At 37.6% G+C, this 22,288-nt stretch overlaps 1 protein-coding gene across 1 annotated transcript in view; it reads right to left on the bottom strand.

Annotated features, from left to right (window-relative positions):
• The window catches only part of DOCK3 (dedicator of cytokinesis 3), a gene marked incomplete at both ends in the record, with an annotated part of 194,875 nt that overhangs the window by 127,128 nt on the left and 45,459 nt on the right, over positions 1-22,288 (bottom strand). Inside the window, 1 exon segment of the mRNA XM_082060424.1 lies at positions 5,417-5,565. Coding sequence (XP_081916550.1) covers positions 5,417-5,565 — 149 coding nt within the window.

Below are 22,288 nucleotides of genomic sequence, written 5' to 3'. Positions count from 1 at the left end.
TTTTTGCAATTTTTAATCATTAAACTGATAATCCTTCTAAATAAAATCAAATGCAAATATCAAACAAAAACCACTATGAACTTGTTACTTTTTGTTCACTGGCTTCAGTGGAGCTATAGCAAGTAACGCTAGTTGAAGCTTTCGACCAATGTGTTGGTACAGTATCCAGAACAATTAATTTCATACACAGAAACATAGTAGGCAAATAAAGTTACTACTCTGCAGTATCTGAGCAGATTCCTTCACTAGAAAACGAAAAAGTTGCATTAGTAACCCTTTTCAAATCTGCAAATAGATACTGTGCCTTAAGAAGCTGCTTTGAAATTCCTGGTGTTCATGCAACTAAATCCCCCAACTTTATCACTGTACAAACGTACTATTTTTTCTTATGACAAACAATAACTGCAATACCAACAAGAATTTTAATCTGTATTTTTAACACCTGCATAAAAAACCCCTTTTAATTACTCTGAACTGAAATGATATTTTGGCTCAAATCAAATATTGAAACTATTTTTTTAAAAAAGTATACCAGTGCAAAGAGGATAAGCAGTTGAGAACTTCTGTAGTAAAGAAGGCAGCTCAGGTCACAGCTGCATGCGAGTCGTAGACAGAATTTGTCATCCAGACAAATAAATGAACAACTATTAGGAATTAATAAACAATTGTAGATTGCAGAACAAGACAACCTAAGAGGTGTCAAATCCCAACTTTTGCTCTGTAGATCTTCAGGTTCTGAGGCAAAAAGAGTTCAGGGCATTACAATACAAAGCTACTCTAAACACACACATTTGGAGTAAAATTAAAGAAGCATGTGAATGAACCATTTTCCTGCTTTCATCTTAGGTAACTTTGATACTTAATTTACAGATATTTTATATGGAAATTCTTGATAGTCTTAAAGTAAAAAATAAATCAGAAGAGGTACTGTCATGGACTACCTTTGCACTGTCACTAAGTACCAAAGAAAAGCAAAAGGCAATTTAATTTTGTAATCGGAGAGGGAAACATTCTGCACAGACTTGGTCCTGATGGCAAATGAAAAATTTTATTTGAAGAAAACCTCTCAGGTACCACAGAATAATTGTATGGTGCAATAAACAGAAGCCTCCAAGCAATACAGAGTCTCTATCTGAGCACTTAAAGCAACAGCAAAGAAGAACCAGTGGTGTGTAGGAAGCCCAGTCACCTTTGCTGACCACTGCACTTTTAATCATTTCCTGTAAGTTTCCCAACGCCATAGTTCTTATTGAAACTTTGATTAATCAGGTTTTCCTTCCTTATATTCCTAAACCATTGTATCTCAAAAATATAGCTCAGCGCTGGCCCACTTGCTGGCAAATAACTGCAATTAAAATATTGTACTGACAAACTGGAATTTCCACATTCTTAGTTCTTTGCCAAAGCCAATTATATTTTCAATGGAAAAAGGAACAATTTTCCTCCTTTAATGCAGTTTTCATGCCAAATACCAGCTTCTAAACTCTAAGGCTAAATTGTGAAAGTGATGGTTATACACATTTTACACATTTTGTTTTCATAAAATCTATCAAACACAAGTTACCTCTGGGCCAAGACCAGTAAATGAAAACTGCAGCTGCAAAGACAAAAATTGCTTTATCTATTTACCAAATGAAAATGATTAAAATAAGAATGCACTAGGTAATCCTTAACTGCAGCCGCCATTTGAGCCTACTTATAATAGAAATTCCTAAAACAGAACAGAAAAAAACGGTAACAGGTAAAAAATAGTAATATGCAAAAAGCCTACTTCAAAGTTTTTTAAAAAACATTAATGCTCATCATATTCATTCAGTTTTCTTGAATCTGAATACCTAAACCACCTCAAAACCAGCCTGTCACTCACGTGTCCACACACCCACCCCTAAAGAAAATTCATAAAGAAATTTCTCCTCAACATATCGATATTAATAAATTATTTTATAATGGCATTATCAAATACACTTGTAACCGCATGAGTTTTAAAGTTTTACAGAAAAAAACTGCCAAAGCTAATCATAGCCTGATATTGTTCTGTTCTTATTGTTTCAACTCTCTAAAGAACTGAGGTCACAAGCAGTTGGACTCATTACTGAATACATGACAAAGGTACTACCTTCTACTTAATAATGTTCAATACAACTGCAGTAGCATCCCTGTGAAACTTATCTCTTATCCTATTTTTAGTTAAATCCCTTAACACTGTGGATTCCCAGCCCAGAAGATTCTCATTCTCTAATACTATGTTAATCCTGCACAACACTTGCTCCCAGCAAGTAAAGGTGTCTTTTGCTTGAGTACTAATATGCTGTCATCTATTGTGCAGGTGAAAGTTCAGGTTTATGCATTTAATTTGTATCAATTATTTTTTTTTGTCTGCAAAGGACTGACAAATAACGCCTGGAAAGGCCATGACAGTCAGTGGCCCACTTTCACTCTCTATTATCAAATACTTCGGGAATACAGTAACATCAGCTGCCAAGCAGTATTTCTCCAAAACACAGCATGCATAAAAATTAGGTAATAGTCTGGTTTGTTTACTTGACAGTTCCTCTCTTCACAGTACTTTTTTCTACAAGCAAATTAATGTGCTTTTTTATTCTGCCTTAACATTGAGCTGCCTTTCAAAAATATTTCCCCCATCTACCTACAAAATATGCCCAAGCCAATCAACTACCACTCAGAATCTCTAGATACTTTTTCTCTCCAGTAATACAAACACAAGCCAATAGACAAAAATAATAGTATTGTCAATACTGAGAAGGATGAACATACAACTCTACTGCAGCTTAACTGGGCTTCTAGAGAAAATCAACTTGGTTTTAATAGTAATTTCAAAGAATGATCTTAATTTCTAATATTTTCATTTATTTATAACACAAATGCTACATCATTTGGAATTCATAAAACCACAACTCACAACAACTCTGCCTAGAAGAACCTTGCAGAAATATGCCATTTGAGTAAAAAAAAATGTCTTTAAGACGCACATCCAAACCTGAAGAACAGGTTGAGAGAACTCATCACATCTCTAAAATATACAAGATCTCATGCCTTTGCCCCCCAAAAATGTACATTTTACCTTTACTCTTTACAGCTTTAACTTTGCAGCCACCAATTTTCCTTGTATCCCTTCTCTCTCTCAAAGCTTCACTTAATATAAATCATATTTCTCTTACACAAATACATTTATAAAGGTGGCAAAGGGAAAATAAATGATCCTGACAGTGATTCACATAAACTGTGTGTTGTTTCCAACAACTCCTGAAGAACACAAGGGATGGCCACCAGAACTGCTGTCAGCATATTTAAGGGAAAATGGTACGGGTTCAACAAACTCAACCCAACTGGTGATGACAGGAAGTGTGATTTTCATGCTTGCATCACTACTTCCCAAATAATACGATGCATTACTGATCAAGGTCAGGAGAAAAGTACCTTTACACATTAAGTAAGCATATATGCCATATATTAGATGCGTAAGATACCCTCTTTTCTGAAAGGTACTTGGACATGGAATGTTTCCTATTAGATGGTACTATCTTGAATAATTACAGATCAGCTCAGATTGTATGTATTTAAGCTTCTCGGTTAACAATAATACATGTTAATAATGACACATTTATTTTATTTGCAAATTTCAAGCATGACAGAATAAGCAATGAATATTATTACATTATTTGAGAAAGGGTAGTACTATGTGAATATGTATATGAAAATCATTAGTGTTTTTTAACAGATTAAGACATCTGGTCATGAGTTTCATGATAGAAGTCAGAGAGAAGATATACAAAAATGACAGAACTCTCCCAGAAATTATATGGGAAAGAGCGATATTGCAGAAAGACCCTCCAAACCCCCAGACACCTGTATTTAAATACTGCATAGTGTACGCAATCTTTTCAATCATATGCCTTTTTATGCAGTTCCTTTATTGACACACTCTTCTGTTTCTGCTTGTGCCTCTGATATCACATACCTGAAGATCAGTACCTGTTCTTATCTAGTAAGAAATACAGATTTTTCTTTTTTCCTAAACAAGCACCCTAGGCAGATTAATTTAATCATTAACATATTTATATTTACTGATTTCACTACTATTTTTCCATAATTGTAATGCATTAGATTTACCTTGATAGTTTTAAACTACTCTGTAGTGAATGATCTTACATTTAATTTTTTTTTTGTAAAGTCTATAGCCACCTCATTGAACAACGTTTTCTCTTCTTTGCTGCACTGCACCGCTGTCTACTCTCCTCAGCTTTTTTTCTTACAGCACTTTCACAGCTTCCTGTAGTTAATTTCATCCATACACTCTTTGAGCAAAAATGCCTAGGCATAGTGCTCAAAAATGGTCTCTTGGTTCCCATTTACTCTACTGGGAATGATAATGGAAAATATCTGTAACTCTGCACTGCAGAACAATGACTTGATGCAATCTATTAGTCTATGTCCTTCACAGCTTGCTTTCAACAAGAGAGAAATGAAATGTAGCATGGGGGCTGGCTAAATCTTCACCAAGGTATTCAAGTATGTCTCTCAGATAGAGTCCTGAAGTGGGTGACTAAGGAACAGAGTCATAAAGATACATTAGTGAAAAACACTTCACTTTCTTCCTTAGTTGTCAACTTAGAGAATTCCTTCCCCCATATGTTAATTAGCACTAACCCTACTCCTAAAACGAAGCAGTCCTCTGTGCTTGAGGAGGGTAGTATTTCCTTCGAAAAGCTCATATATATGTCATGCAAAACTTACCTGTCCAATACAGTATCCCAGAACAAATCAAGTTCTTGAGAAGAGCTAGTTTTTGTCTAATGGCAATTTATCAACATTTCAGCTTCTATCAGGACCGCAGTCTTCTTTGGCTCAAAAAAAAAAAACCAACCTCTCCACAAATTCACCGTGGAACTGACCAAAGAAAATCTAAACCTCTGAGAAATCTCACCAACAGCCAAATACGTAGATTATACGTTATAGTTACATTAAACATCTAAATATTACAGGCTCAGCTCCAGTGTCACTGCTGACAGTGAGATTTTCTACTTATTGCATCAGGCATTAAAATACCTCTTCAATTGACAAATGCGTTTTTAGTATCTACGAACAGGTAGGTACTCCCAGACTTAATATTCACAATACTGATAACAAAGTAAGTAAACAGACCTAGACTTCAGAAGTGCAGATAGTCTCAGGAAAGACCTACTACTAAGTAAGCAGCTGGCTTTATAGTAATGTAGAAGAAATATGCAATGAACCCACTGTAAAAAGTTGTATTTGATTTCCAAATAATGAAATGTTCTAGCTGTGTACAAATACTACTGGAAGGAAAAAGTTGATTTGTTTGTTTTTTTTTTTTTAATAAAAGCTATTTAAAAAGAATTAGAACAAACAGTACCCAGGCGGTACCTGTACTTACTCATTGCCCCAGTCCAGCCTCACTGTGAGGTGTCTCTTGACCTCCCGCACCTGATCCTGTGTCAAGTGACCTGACAGCAGCTGTCTGCGCAGGTCAATGAGCTCATTCATCACATGGCGCAGTTTGTAGAAAAGATCTACCTTATGCTTCTGTAAAGGCATATTTTTGGGAGGAGAGGGGAAGAGAGTGAGAGAGGAAGAAAGAAAGAAAAGGGAGGGACAAGGAGGGGAGAGAAAAAGGGGAAAAGAGAGATGGGAGAGAGATTAATAAGTTTGGAAAGAGAAAGAGTGTGAGAAATAAGAAAGAGAAAGAGAGAAAGAGATATTAATAAGTTACCAAATTTTCATTTAATTACCCTAGAGGAACATTAATCCACTTTGTACAAGCTTTAAAATATTTACATCAAAAAGTAATGTTAACTGATGCTTTTTAAATTGTGTAACTTTTTATTTCTAAAGTTTAGGCTCACTCTGCTGAGGGGTCCATTTGCTGATGGAACCTAATGCTATAGATGATTCACTATGTGTAGCAGTGATCGCTTATTCCAATCATATAATAAATTCAAAGCTTTAGATTTAAGGTAGCAGAGAGGTGAAAAGGTTTGTTTTCTGTCAGCAGCTAACTTCATGTCTCTGGACACTTCACTACAACAGAAAACCACTTTTAATATTTTTGATATTCCAATTACTAAAGTTTACCCACCTGCATTAGGTGGTGGGATATGAATAGTCATTATCTGCACTCTAAAAAGAACTAAAGTAATCAATGATAAGATCAACCTGCAAAACTACTTAAAAAGAAGAAAATCACCATAGATAGTGAAAAAAACGCACTATATTACCACCAGCAATTGAAAAAAAAAAGTCCCAACAACTAACACCACAATCCTTCCCAAAAGAACTAGTATTCTTCAAACATGAAAAAAAAAAACCCACCAAAACCCACAAAACAACAAAAGCCAAAATCAACAACAGAAAACAAAGATAAACTTCCAATAACAACAAAACACACACACACAAACCCCACCCCTCAAAAAACAACAAAAAACCCCACACCAAAACCAACCCCTCCAACCAGACAGAACTGGAAATACTTTTTTCTCCCTGCAGGAAATAACTATGTGCAAAGTCCAGAAAAAGAGAGTCTGAGGCTCACTAAAACAGCTGCCCGTCAGCACCCAAACTACTCCAATATCTGCTAGATGGGAATTGCATGTCAAGGCTTGTCGACAACACCACCAACAAAAACCCCTCCTGTTTCAGTTAAATCCTGGAGTTTTTTAAACAACTAAGCTCCATTTCTACCTGTATGCAAAGCTTGAAACATTTGAATCTCACTTAGGGGAAACACTGACTAGATGGACTGAAACTGAGGTTTCGCAAGCTAGCACTGTACTGACTGCACTTTTTCTTGGAAATTAGCGTTTCATAAAAGCTCTCTAAATAAATATACCTGCATTTATCAAGACTAGATCTGACAGAAGAACATCCACAAAGAAAAACATAATATGTTACAATGGAAAAAGCTTATTAGAAAAAAATGGTTTTCACTTGTTTTACTAAAAATAGGATGAGATGAAAAAAGAATTTCCATCTAGTTGAGTTTGTTTTCCTACAAGACCACTAGATTTGCCTGACTTAGGAAAACAGATTTCAATGCACTCCATTTTGACGAGCATTTTATTAATTTCTCTGAACCTAATTATACAGCTGTTTTGCTGAAGCAGGTTAAGCACAGATGGAATCATCTGCTCTTCCTAACAATTTTAAGATGAATAGATGCACCGATCTTTCAACTACGCATCAAAACTGGTTCTGGTCCCAGCTGAAAAAATGACATACAGACACTAGGTCCAACAGAAAGACATATTTCCAGAGCTGAAATACTTAACCTAGAAAGATAATAATGCATAGCTGATAAGTATAAAACGACTAGATTTCTGTTTAGGTTTCTTCAGTAAATGTGGTCCAAAGTAATTCACACATGAGCTGAAGAAGACAGCAGGTACAGTGAATGCCTGTTTTTATATGCTATTTATGTGAACAATAAAAGGTTTAACCTCCTCTAACTCACGATGAAGACAACAGAGTTTGAGACTATCAAATAAGCAAGTTAGGCATATACTATCAATAAAACAGTTGGCAAGGAAATGATCATGAGAATCAACTCCAAAATCATCATATTCAGACTCCCCACATAAACCTGCTGAAAGAGCCACTCCCTCACTCGTGTAATGACGCTTTAGGGCTGGCAATGAATCAAGTCCAGAGCCCTTTACTGGTTAAATTACTGTATGCTCTGGAGTTATTCTTACACACTTATTTTTTACTTAAGTATCAGAAGCACTTACTTTAAATACAAATAAATGAGAAATGAGATTGTAGAAGAGAATTTTGGAAAGGCAAGTCACATTAGGTCCTATGCAATGATTAAAAACAAAACAATAAACAATAACCTCAATCTTGAACCTCTGTCAAAGCTCAAACACCTCTCTTTCGTTCTATATTCATGACAATAGGCCCTTTTCAGCTTTAGTTCTCAGACTTACTCTTAAAAAAAGATTTCATTCTTCTTAAAACAGAATGAGCAAGTATGGATAGAGTGCTAAAGATATGGCGTCCTTTTCAGAAAACACAAGATCCCCTGTAAGGAAGGAAGAATTATCAGAAAGTGGAAAACCAGAGAAGCTGTAGCTGTGATCTCAGGCAGTTATGAAGTGACCCAGAGATGGAAGACCCATGAAAGGGAAGGAGAGGAGAGAGCTAGAAGAAAGCTGCAGGTAGCTCAGTTCCAGGTTTGAAGGCAGTAAAGAGTTTCAGCAAACAAGTAACATTTCTAATGCTCCTCCTCCCACTACAAGAGTCTAGTGACTAATAAGCTCCATTTGGAAGAGAGGGAGGGAGATGCACATATTTTAATGACTTTCTTCTGCCTTCTCTTTCAAGAAAAAAAGGCCTTCAAAATTCAACACTAATCTAAGCTGATCAAGATTTCTACCCCTATGAAAAGTAAACTAATTAAATTGAAACAGATTATCCTGGACACCACATTTTCAGAAAAAAAAATTCGAAGTATTAGAGCCATTCAAGCAATTTTAGTGAGAGCAGCATCATAAACAAATGCCAAACTCTACAACCTTTTTAGTAGCTAAATTTAAAAAAAAAAATGCCTTGGGGGAAATTAATTTAGTTTACTGTCATTTAAAATAGAGTTGGGAGGTGAGAACCAAAGAAACCTAAACCATTTTGTCTCCACCCTCCCCAGGCCCAACTTCACTCCTCCATTCCCAACTCCCGTGGGCTGCCCAGGACAAACCTGCTTTGGTGCCGTCCTTCCCCGACTGTGCTGTGCATGGATACCTGCTACTCTGATGCATTTTCTACTCCTCTGGCCTCAGAGCTGGGGCTGGTTCTTACTCCTTTTCCCTCATCCTCACTTTCTTTCTCAAACATGCTGTCCCAGAGGCACCAGCAGCTCTGCCCTGCAGCAGGTCCCTGGCAGAACCAGCTGGAACCAGCCTCATCCCACAGAGATCCCAGTGCCAATACCTGGGCACAGCACCTGACAGAGGTGTTTGGGGTCTTCTGAACAGCTAATCACAGAAAATAAACCTGCACTCACATGAACACAAAGCTGTTTCATGCTTCAGTGCAAGAAGACAATTTGCCTGTTTCATGCCTATGGTGGTTTGAAATACTGAGGTTGCCTTTGTCATTATTCCCTAAATAAATACCACAAAATACAAAAATGTATAGAAGTCTGCTATATTGTGGAAGATGACCTATTTATAGTCATTTTGTTGCTGTGACTTCATTTAACACTGCTGTGAAGAAGTCAGGGCTTTGCCTCTCTCAAGAGCAGCCCCTCAAGACATTTCCTATAGAATTCCCTTAGGCTTTACAGGGTAGAGGGACCCCAAAAATTATTTTCCTTAGAAAAACAAGTGAGTGGCTTTTCCCAGGTTCCTTGTTATGGATTTCAGTGTCTAAATTAGATATTAAAGCCTGCAAGCATCATCAGCACATGAAAGAAAATAGTAAAACTGGAAGTGACACAAGACTCACGCCTTTCTTTTTCAGTTTCATCTGGATTTTTTAATGAAGCAAATCATTTCATAGTAAAGCTCTGCTGGAATTTATAGATTTGTGCAATATTTATAGTTTAATCTTAGCAAAAATCTCTAACATTATTACCATGCGAACCTTAAACACCACCTATCAAACTGGACAGTATTCATCAAGTGCCTGTTGATGCCTAATGGTCACGCCTTGCAGGTCAGTACAAGGATGCCTTGGGAACAGGGAAAGAACCGAAGGAAAATGTGTGTGGGAGATGGGATTAGTACACAGGTATCAAGACTGGCAAACACAGAAAAGCAAAGGAATTTGAGAACACAATGCTTGCAGATATTCATGTGTTCTACATGTGTGCCTAGACACCTAGTCCTGTTATATTATAGAACTAATACATAGGACTATATATAACTATAGGGCTTTAATAACAGTTAAAATGTAGAAAACAAAAAGGTAAAAGTAACATCAAGCAAGAATAAAGTAAATTACAACTTCTTACTATAAAACTACAAAGTACAATGGGTAGTGATAGCACCCTGGAATTTTCACAGGAGTCTGGGGTTGAGCTCACACTTTTCCACATCGCACCATTTAATAAACATCAGTCTTTTAAACAAGTAACAGACTGAGAAAGGAGGGCACCGCAGTTTTGGTTTATTTCAATTTTTTTTTTATCCTGAAGTTCTCTATTTATCAGTAAGGATGCATTAACATCAATAGTATTTACTCTCTCCTATGAATATTCATAGATTTTAGCTTCAAACAAACTATTTAGTCTAATATAAATCTGTTTTAAATTGATTCTCTACTGTATTCACAAAGGGCATGTCAATTTACAGTGCATATTAGAGCACAGTAAATTAGAGTGACAGAAAAAAGACGATCTCACGTTGTTGGTAATATATTCTTCAGACCCTTTTTCCAATGAAAATGTCTAAAATAGCTTAGAATACTGACACATGGCAAAGGGAAAACTTAAACGGTAAAATAGAATGATGGAACATCAATAAAGCAAAAGCAGAGCAAAGTGACAAAACTGCTCTAAATTGCTGCCTATGAAGGACAGTGGGTAACATTTAAACCAATGCTCTGATCTCAAGTTCAGATCTCTCCATAAAATAACAATAAGAAAAATATTTATGAAGGATTAGTACCATTCTTCAAGAAGAGCTTTTTCCTATTTGTTTGTATCATCTCACAAAACTCAAATATCTAACTTAAAGATGCAATTCAGAATCTATTTTATTGATAGTAATGCAGTATGGTACAAATAAAATAATATTTTCCATTTCCCTTCTAAACAACTTTTCCACTTTAAAAATCAGTTCTATGACATATGTAAATACCTCCAAGTACAAGTTGATACACTCACTAGCACTAAAGATGTGCACCTTGTCTAACAGAGCAATCTGGGAAAAGTAGCAGATGACAACATTTAACAGTTACTGAAAAAATTTTACATAAATCTGACACTGCTTTCATGTCTGCTTTCATGCTATTAGTATTCATTTACTTTTGATCCTTTGAGGCTCTGTATCCTCATCATCAAGAAATGTAACTTGGTCAGAATGAGACAGGCATTCTGGGTATAAATTAGTCTTGTTTGGCATTTGCTTAACAGAAAAGCAGGATGCAAAGAAGGGAGATTGGTCTCCTCCAGCAAACATAAGGAGGGGCTCTGTGGGATAATTACCTTAAGAAGAAGCAAACTGTGGTTGAAGCAATACCCTGAAGTGACCCTCTGTCTCCAGCCCACCCCCATCCTGGCTGCCACTGATGGCAGCTGAGGGCTGGAAAAACCTACATAATGAGATTGTGGAAGAGACTGCAGCTTACCATTATTTTGTTAAAATCCAATTGAAGCTCCTAATTCTTTAGAAGTAACAGCAACATTAACCTCATTTCATGATGTCATAACAAACTTTTAACAAAGCTAAAGGAAATTGAAATGGATAATTGTTCCAATAAACCTAGAGGTTTAAATCTTCATTCTTCATTTCTAATACTGTAAAACAAGTGATATTGACACTCCAACTCCTTTTCAATCCATACTACATTTTTTGAAGCCAGTTCCAAATCTTATGCATATTAAATGTACTTAATTTATTTTCATTTTTGAATGAAAACAATTTAAGATAAGTTTATTTTCCTGAGGGAAAAAAAAATGCATGCAAGGTTTTGGTAATTTAATCAAGGACGATTTCTTGGGTTTTAGCTTCCTGGTGTCCTGCCTCACTTTTGAATGGCTTTATCATGTCATATAACTGTTAAAAGGACAAAACAAGAAGACAAACATTTTACTTTATCATATTTCTTCAGAAGAATTACTAACTAAACTAGATAAATATAAGTTAACCTTCTCAAACATAATACAGTAAGGAAAGAGCCCAAGAACACTCCCCAGCATGTGGCCCCAAATATCAATCAGAATAAGATCAGCACAACTAAACCAGAAATATGAGTGAAGGAGGAAGGTCTGTAAACCAACCAAAGAGGAAAAAAATATTCTTGACATACATATATAGCTGACTTTTGCAGCTAATTATTCTGTTATGCCTCTGGAATATGTATAAAGACCTTCTGAGTTGACTATTCACAGCTTACATCTTCAAGACCCTCTCTGAGCTTGAAAAGCATAATTTTCCTTTTCCTTTTTTACATGAAGAATAGATTATCCTGATTGCAAGACTGTAGAGTTTGAGGGCTCGAGAAAAACTAGAAATAGCATGAGACCTGTGACACCATCTCCACATTGGACAACACTGAAAATACCAGTCCAAGCATGTTGGTAGTGATGTTCAATACCACTCTCTCCACTAAAGACACAACCATCACAATTGATGAAGTGCTGCTTTTGACAAAGACCATTAACCTCTCACTGCACCATCCACATGGATCTTTGGTTATTCTGTAGCCAGCAGAAACCATCACAGACTGGTTGAGGCTTGCAGGAACCTCAGGAGGTCATCTGGTCCAACCCTTCTGGCTCAAGCAAGATCACCCAGTTGCCTTTTGAATATCTCCAATAAGGGAGACTCCATGACCTCTCTGGGCAACCTGTTCCTGCGCTTGGTCACCCACACAGTGAAAGTGTTTCCTTATGGTCAGACAGAACTGTCTGTATTTCTTTTTTACACCTTCCCTTCAGGTGTGTATATACTTAGCTGGCATCTCCCCTCAGCTTCCTCTTCTCCAGGCTGAGCAGTCCCAGCTCTCTCAGCCTTTCCTTGTCTGTGAGATGTTTCAGTCCCTCACCGATTTTAGTGCCCCTTTTCTGGATTCTCTCCAATAGTTCCATGTTTCTCTTGTACTGGGCATGCCAGAGCTGGATACAGTTATGGGTACAGAGCTGGATACCCCAGGTGTGGCCTTACCAGTGCTGAATAAAAGGATCAGCTCCCTTGACCATCTGGCAACATTCTTCCTAATGCAGCCAAGAGCACAGTTGGCTTTCCTTGCTGCAAGGGTGCATTGTTGCCTCATGGTCAATTTGGTGTCCACCGGGAATCCCCGGGCCTTTTTGCAAAGCTGCTTTCTAGCAGCCCTTCATGAAGACAGGATTGATATTTCCTTTGCTCCAGTCCTCAGGCACCTGTCCTGAGTGTTGTGATTTTTCATAGATGATTAACAGTGGCTTCACAGTGACATTCACCAGCTCCCTCAGCACTTTTAAGTATATCCCATCAGGGTCCATGGACTTATATAGGCCTAGTTTGCTTAACTATTGTCAAGCATGATCCTCTTCTATCAAGGGTAAGTCCTCCTTGCTTTAGACTTCTCTCTGGCACCTGCAATTTCTGAAGGCTGGTGAAGACTGAGGTGAAGAAGCACTCAGCAGCTCAACCCTAGCATATCCTGTGTCTCCAGGGCACCTGCCTCACTCAGCAGCTGCCCTACATTTTCCCTGGTTTTTCTTTTGCTCCTCATGTACTTACAGCAGCCCCTTTTGTGGCCTTTTACATCCCTTGCCAGATGTAGCTCTCCTAACCCTGGTCTCTGCATGCTGGGACAGTGTCTCTATATTTCTCACAGATTCCTTGTCCCTGCTTTCACCTTCTGTATACCTCCTTTCTGTGTTTCAGTTTTGCCAAGAGCTCCCTGTTCATCCATTCGAGCCTCCTGGCATCTTTGCTTGATTTCCTGCTTGCTGGGATGGACTATTCTTGCTTGAGCTTGGTGACACGATTCTTGAAACAGCCAAGTTTCTCAGATCTCTTGTATTTCCAGGGCTTTATCCCATGGGACTATTTCAAGCAAATCTCTGAAGAGGTCCAAGCAAGTCTGCTCTCCTGAAGTCCAGGGTGGTGGTCCTGCTTTTTGCTCTGCTCCCTCCTCTCAGGACCCTGAGCTCTTGTCATCTCAAGGTCACTGCAGGTAAGGATGCCTTTGATCTTCACATCCCCGACCTGCCCCTCCTTGCTTGTAAATTATAAGGTCCCAGCAGTGAATGAGTTTTAATAAGCAGAACTAAAATTGGTGGCAAATGTTCCCTGCTCACATCACCACCTTCCATTTTCCTTGTAGACTTGTGTCCCCTATCTACATAAAAGCACAGTCATAATGGTACTTTGCATCCCAAAATACATTTACTGAATTATGTGGTCTTCCAGAGGGAGAACTGATTACCTTGATCCAAAGCAAGTATATTTCTTTTTTCCCCTAGAAGTTCTGATCCCACAAATCTTAGAATATTGCTAAGTCTGGCTGAAAGAAAAGGACTTTCAACCTTCTGCTCTCGCCTCTGTTACAGTCATTGCAAATGCCTCTTGCTGGAAACACTGTTCTTGAGTGCCAGCAGAGGCCACTTGTTCTCTGATGTATTAGAAAAGGGGAAGCTGTGCAGCCTCCATCTGAAAAAGACATAAATCTGGAGAATTTGAGGAAGACAACATACTCAATACTAACCAGCAGTATTTACCTGTCAGAGAGGTAATAAATGAAAACATTCTGCTCCGAAAGAAATTGAAGCAGTACTGAGTAAGTGTGGAAACCTCTATAATTCATACTTTTAGTAAGCTTTATCATTATTTAAATGCAAAAGAATATGGAACATTGAGAAGAAAGCTTCCTACCCATGACTAAATGGCTATATTCTTTTGCAAATACAATAAATCCCCTCCTCAAATCGCTATTTTAAGGTAATTTTCTGCACTACAGAGAACTTCTATTACCTTTCACAACAGTTTTAAAGTATAGTTAAGTGCTTTTGTCTCCACTTTGAATGAGCATGATGATATTTTTATTAGAAGGCATAGTAATAAACAATTAGCATTCACACTAATGAACAATAGTCAAGCTGTCTAAATTACAACTTACATAACAAATATCTATCACAAAATTAAAACTGATTACAGTACATAACAAGTGCCATCAGATTAATATTGTCCCCTTACTAGTGCTTTACACTGGTGTGCCAAATTCTAAAACTGAAAATTTTTTTCTCCCCAAATCATTTCCATCACATTTAAGTGAAACATCTGCTCTTTTAATGCTATTTACATGCTTAACAGGAAACTTCACATGCAGCGGAGTTCAAGTGTATAACCCGATACTTTTATCCTTCTTCCAGCTTCTCTCGCACAGTGTCACACAGCACACAAAATTCATATTCTCATCACACATGTGGAGTGGTCCAGCAGTACTACTGCTACTGTGGACCTGGTAAACACAGCAGTAACAGACAAAATTCCAAAAGAAATGACCTGGTCTGTAGAACTGGGGCAATATATGCAATTTTAAATGTCTCTACCAATTCTTTGTCTCTGTCAAGATGTTCATGCAGGTCATGAAATACAAATTCATTATGTTAGAGAAGATTTTGCCAAAAGCCAGGTTTTAAAGTTGTAATAGGAGCACCCAAAATGTTATGGAGGGGAAAAAAAACCCAACACATAACAAACAACAAAAACACAACAACAAAAACAAACAAAAAAGCACAAAACAAACAAAACCACAAGCAAAACACACTATTATTCCAATGAAATATAGAACACAGACCATTATTGGTTTATCGTGCCTTAACCTGTGATAGCATCAATAATTTTGCTTATGAATTTTGGTCACAAAAATCTGTCTCAGAGTCAGCAAACATGAAAATTCTGTTTTTATTGTACAGTACTTTCTTCTGCAAACTGCTACTTAGTAATATCATGAACAACATTTACTCTAATTACTGCACAGACAAGTATGCAGTGTAGCCTTCTTAAATTACAATAAGAAATGAAAAATTACATAAATGTAATTAAACATCCCACTTGTTCTTAAAATCTTGACTTTAAATTAGGATTATTGTGCTGTTTAGATAGAGATTAATAGGAAATAAAAGTTTACATTCAAGTTCTACCTATAGCTTTTATTCTTGTGCAGTTAAAGGCAGATGAGGCAACACAACATGTCATTTTATTGGCTGGATGGACTGTGGATGGACTGAACCCACCAGATTTACCTGATACACTGAAAACCAAGATGAGCAAAGGTTTCTGTCGGGGAGAATAACTGAACCAATGCTACAGATAAAATCACAGCTGCTTTACACACTTGAGAAACATCAATCCTAATCCCTTTTTCAAGAAGCAGGGCGGGGGGAGGAAGAGCAAGAACATCCAGAATATCTCCCTGAATTATTAGAAAGTTCTAGTACTGAACCTCAACTGAAGAAGCTTTCAAAATCAGTGACCATTGTCCAGCAGAGGAAAATACGTTCCAGAAGAATATTACAGCCCATGTACCTAGCAATTCAAATAGGGAATGAAGCAATTTCTGCTGCTTCACACAGATGTTTCGCACAATTCCAATCCTTCCTGCAAATCTTAACTTTGTCTATATAAAAAAACTACGTCGCAGAGTTCAGTAAATAACACAACTTTTTTTTTTTTTTTTTTTTTTCCCTAAAATGAAGACCAAGAGGAGGAAGTGAAATGATTTCCATTTCTGGTTCAGGATTTTTTTGAAGGTAGGCCAATCACTTGAATTGATCTCCTAACATAAAGATCTTCAGATTTTCAAATTTTCTGTTTCTGTTCTGCATTAGAATGCAAACTTTTTTATTCAAACACCAGACACTAAGTATAAAATTGTGAGAAAATGAAAGTCAGACTTCCTGTATACATGAGTATTTTCTCCTTAACTGAGAGCAATGATTCTTTATGGTTCTTTGAGCTCTTTCAATGTATGCAACCTCATATTGATGTATCAACATTTTAAACAGCAATTCTCATCTGTGTCTCAGTTATATTATATGCCTCCCGCTACCTTTACGAAAAAGAAAAATGAATGCAGGAGCCACAGCCCTTATTTATGCAAACCAGCTATGACAGTCCTATTTCAGAGCATGACAGAAGGAGAAATAAAGGGCAGGCCATGGGATCCACACACTGTTACTACTGACTAAATAACTGTCATTTCTTATGTGTTCAAATTTTTAATGTTTATACATGATGAACAATATTTTTCCTAAAGAGAAAGATGCAAACAATGTATGTTGTGTCAACAACTGGAGCCTCTGCCTCAGCTGCCATGACAAGACCACCAACCCAGAAAAAGCTGAAGCTGTTTTATTTGGCAGCCCTGTTGCTGACATCTCTGCACCAGGCGAGCAGTGCTGGCCACGCTCAGGTGCAGAGAACCTCCATGGTTTAGGGAAGATGCTTCCAGACAGCTAATGGCAAATGGAAGTGCTCTGTATGATCAACTCAGATACTCTGTGACAAGCTGGCCTGGGTTTCAGAACAGCCAGAAATATGGCTAAGAAGAGTCTGATCCATCAAAGTTAGACTCGTATAAACAAGTAATTTCTTTTGCCTTGACAATAAATGCAGCACTACGTATGGCCTCAGGAAGAATCGTGGTAAAACGATAACCGATTCAAATGGATGCTAAAGATAACCCCTTCATCCCGGGAAAGAATGGGTGAAGCAGACTAGCTGTAAACTCTGCCACTGAGCTGGCAGCCACCTCATAATACAGCAGAACATAGAAATTACAATTTAGGAGTTAAACAAAAAGTGGGAAAAAAATGAATGCAGCAAGTAAGATGTAAATTATAAATAAAGTCTGTTTTCAAATACCTATTTTTACTTATTCTGTAAAATATGCAAGCTTTTGGTAAATAAAAAAAATTAAAATAGTAAAAGATGAGAGGCAGAGCTGCAAACAAAAAGTGAAAAGAGGTACAAATCCCAGGATACAGACCTAATTCAAATCTCTTCAATTTAAAAATGTTTGTTCCATGTACGTAACCATAACACTGCAAATATTTGTAACAGACCTGTGGCTGGCAGCTGTTAAAACTGCAGATGTTAAACAAAGATCCCAATATCATCCAAATAAAACCATGTTTTTCCACTTAGGGCATCTCATTATTATAGAAAACAAATATCAAATCATTCCTGCAGTGTAGAATATTGAGATTTTTTTTCATCTGTTTTAAATAGGGTGACCTTCTGAGACAGAAGTTAGCTGTGCTAACTAGTGCTTAAAATATAATAACATGCTCCACAGATAAAAGCCAAAAGGACAGGAAAAAAATATCGTTACACAGGCTCACATTCACTTTAGGTGTAATGGTCAAAACTCCAGTTAATTAATAACAGTCAAGCATTATGTCAGTATTATTTCTCGACTGAAACACAGCACATCTGGCAATGCAGCACCCTCGGGTACACTACTGATTGTCAACTGCCAAATCAGCACAGCCTCAAAAGCAAAAGGACTAGCTAGTAGCTCACCCTTACACCTTCATACAGCATCTGAACAATTTCTGGTCATCTTCCACCCAAAGATATCCAAAATATCTGCTGTTCCCTACAGCATTTGAAACATAAGTGAGCCAAAAAAAGTGCTGAATGTCAATCTTTTCCACGATTTATATACGAATAGCTGAAAGGCATCTTTATCAAGTAGATAAAAGTAATTAAAAACCACAAGGAATATGTATAAAGGGGTACAAGAACTAGCACATAATCTCTGAAAGACACCACTGGAGGAAGACTCCTAAAAAACTATTAGGTTTTTTGCATATAGTTCTCTTGCCTGAAAGAATATAAAAAACATCAGTGGAGTATATCCACTTCTTCTTAGCACTTTTTTTTTGTGTTTTAGTAATGCTATTTTTCAACACAGCTGGTCCTGACTAAACAAATTTAAAGATTCATCAATTCCAAGACTATAAAGGATTATTGTGATTATCTAGTCTGACTTCCTGCAGGGCACATGCCATAGAAACTCGCTCACAGATTGCCGCAACATTCTTCGTCCAAGATAATGTGGTAACAGATCATTTAAAATGGAACGCAGTCTTGTTTTAGAGATATCAGTAATAAAGAAGCAACTGCTTTCCATGATTAATTTACTGTTAATTACCCTAATTTTTAAAAAGTGGCTTCATTTCTATTCTGAATTTGCAAGGCTTTAGTTTGTAAATACTGGACTTTGTTATCTTTTTGTGACAGAACTGACAGAGACAGATTTTTGACAGATTACCTCAATTAGCAGTCATGCACCTGAAACCATTCTCCACGTACTCATTGTAAGTCAGAAATAGAGAAAGAGACTAACTCCTCACTGAACTTGTGCAGTTTGTCAGAACAAATGTACAAGATTTCTACACTCTGTATTCATCAGGCTTCTGCTGCAATATTATTCTCACTTTTTTATTTTTACTTCTCTAGACATGTACTTTTATCTATTTTACATTGAGAAGTTCTGGATAAACAAGTAACTCTTAAAGCAACAATGAGAGTATCCAGAAGACATTATATATTCTAAAGATTAGGTTTGACTGTTTGGCTGTTTAGTCTTGAGATGACAAGAATTAGGAAAACAGTTTAAATTAAAAACTTGCAGGAAAGAGGAATGGAATAATCTCTTCTCCTTGTCCATGGCAGGGAGAGTAACAAATAACAAGCAGTAAAGAAGATTCAGCATGTGTTTCAGAAGAAAGTCTTCAACAGCATGGGCCAAAAAGTACCAGACTTTTTAAGAGGTTGCAAAATATCCATTGTTTTAGACATTTTTTTTAATAACAGCCAAGACAAGCACACATTGAAAGTGCCATAATGGGAATGGAAGGGGTTAAATGGACCAGGTAACCTTAAGATCCACATTAGGGCCTCCCCTTCCATCACTCCCTGCCTTGCAAGAATCAAGTATTGCAGATTATCTCTGAATCTTTCTAGCTTTTCCACATCTATTTGGAAGAGGACACTGCAGAATCAATAGCAATTGCTCAACAATCACATCATTTAGTCTATACAGAGAGATTTTCAATTACTCTCCTCATCTGCCCCCCAAGATGGCCCCCTGCCTATAAAGGCGAGGCTTCCTAACTCTTAGCTATCAAAATCAAGGAAGAGGAGGATGTTCAATTGGTTCGCCATAATAATGTTTCATCATGTTAAGTGTCAGTGCACCTCAGGACACAAACACCATCTGTAGGTCTTTTCTATATTTGGATGTATTAGAATAGATGCTGTTTAAATGAGCCAAGTATCTGACAGAAACCATGCCATTTCTGAAATAAGCATTACTTAACTTTCTACCACTGCATCATCAGCAAATTTTATCAGACTGCACCAATTTTTTTCTGATTCCTGTTAAGAAAATAGTGAGTAATATCAAGACAAGAACAGATCCCTGCAGGTCCCACTACAAGAACATTTGAATAACAATTCTCCATTTTCAACTGCTTTTTTATCAATTTGTTTGGTTTTAAACCATTTAGTAAATGCTATATTTAATTCTACATAGTTAATTTATTTAATCATAGTGTCAAAGGATGGCTAGTTAATACCTGCAGAAGTCCTATATTTATTGTTAACTTTATCAATGCAACTTGTAATCAGATTTAAGGATGCGCATGGTTTCTATCTGAAGAGAAGGCCAGCGCTAGGAAACAGGGAAACTCAACTATGAAATTTTAAGATTTGAGGTCAGAAAAGATAACCGGCCTGGGACAGCCAGAGCACATCTCTTGGAGAACACGTGCTTTAAGCCCTGTTGGTGAGATTTGTAATGGACTAATGGAATGCAAGTTGGGTGGAAAGTTGGCTGGATTGCCAGGTCCAGAGGGTCGTCGTCAACACTACATAGGCCAACTAGTGGCCAGTTCCTGGTGGCATCTCTCAGGAACCAACACCTTTATTAATGATCTGGTTACTGGAATGGAGTGCAGTGTCCCAGACTTTGCAGATGATACCATGCTTGGGGGAGCATTCACCACACTGGAGGCTGCTGTTCTGAGGAGCCTCCTTGACAGGCTGGAAAAACAGATGCAGAAGAACCACACAAAGTTCTTCCGAGGCAAATATGAACTCCTCATCATCTGGGATAGAATAACCTTATGCAACAAGGGCAGGGAGCAGCTTTATTGAAGACAACCTGGCAATCCTGGTGAAGATGTAGAACATCAGCCAGCAATGCTGTCCTTGCGGCAAAGACCAGCCATATACCAGGCTATATCAGCAAGAGGGGAGCCTGCAGGCCAGAGGATGCAATTCTTCCCCTCTATTCAGTAGTCATGGAACATCTGGAGTACTTATTTACCATGTACAACTGCCAGATGGAAACATTTAGAAAAGATGGATCCAGATTCTCCTCAGAGATGCACCAGAATAGGAATAAAGGCAACAGACACTGCAAATACCAGCTAGATAAAAGGAAAACACTTTCCCCTAATGCACGGTCAAAATTTAGAACAGATTTTTGCCCAGAGAGGTTGTGGGATCTTCATAAATATTTAAAACTCAACTGGACAAGATCCTCAACAACCTGCTCTAGTAGGTTCTGCTTTGAGGAGGTTGAACTGGAGACCCACAGAAGTTCCTTCCAATCTACAGGATTCTACGATTCTGTGTTTGTAAAACTTGAGGCACAGAAGTTAAACTCCCTGTGAGCTACGAGAAGATCCTTTGCCTGGTTCTGTCTGATTTTTAAGCCAAAACTGTATGATAGAGATAATAAGCAAAGCAATAATCAAGTTCCACAACAGAAGAGTTTGCAATAACCAATATAATAATCCCTGCCATCAGACTATTATCAATAGCATAAACCTGCCTTTATGAGTAACCACTCCTTTATTACATTAAAGTGTAACACTGGCAGCACAGTCAGTTTAAACCACCAGAAATTCATATTTCTGAAAAAAGCAGTCTCAAAATTTCTCACTGTCTGAACCTATTGTCTCCTTTCCATGCACTGTGACTGGCACTTGTACAGTGAGCTCATCAAGAATCTAATCTGCCAGAAAAACAGCAACAGAATTAAAGATGGTTAGCATTCAGCCAGATCATTCTCTAATTCCCACTGCACAGCCACACAGACACTAGTGTATGCATTAGTGCAATAAACAGCGTACGTTATGAAGCTGGGCTTCTCAAAGCTCTTTCCTGTCTGGATAGCCTTCTGCTTCACAATATGCCTGAAATTGCACTGCAATTCTTCGTATAGCAGAAGCAATAAAATTGTATTTTGTCCCTCTGCACTGACATTTATTTCCAAGAATTTTTTGTTGTTGTTGTTGGACTGAGTTAGAACTGGTAAAGAGATTCAACAGAGGGGTAGGTCAGAGGGGTAGAAGAAAGAACAAAAGAGGACTGTCTAGAGCAGGGGCATGAAACTCACTTTCATTGGGGGACAAATGTAGGAGTAGTTACATTTATTCGGTCCTAAAATCACATATGGCCTTTTGAAGGCAACCACGAAGTTGATGTGGCCCCCGGTGAAAATGAGTCTGACACCCCTGCTCTAGAGTACTCAAAGGGACACCCATCAGAAGGTCCTTGCCAGGCCAGCTTGAGGACGT

Source organism: Streptopelia decaocto, assembly GCF_964273445.1.
Source record: "Streptopelia decaocto genome assembly, chromosome: 8".
Classification (NCBI taxonomy): domain Eukaryota; kingdom Metazoa; phylum Chordata; class Aves; order Columbiformes; family Columbidae; genus Streptopelia; species Streptopelia decaocto.
The sequence above is the reverse complement of the archived record's forward strand: the minus strand, read 5'-3'. Positions and strand labels throughout refer to the sequence as shown.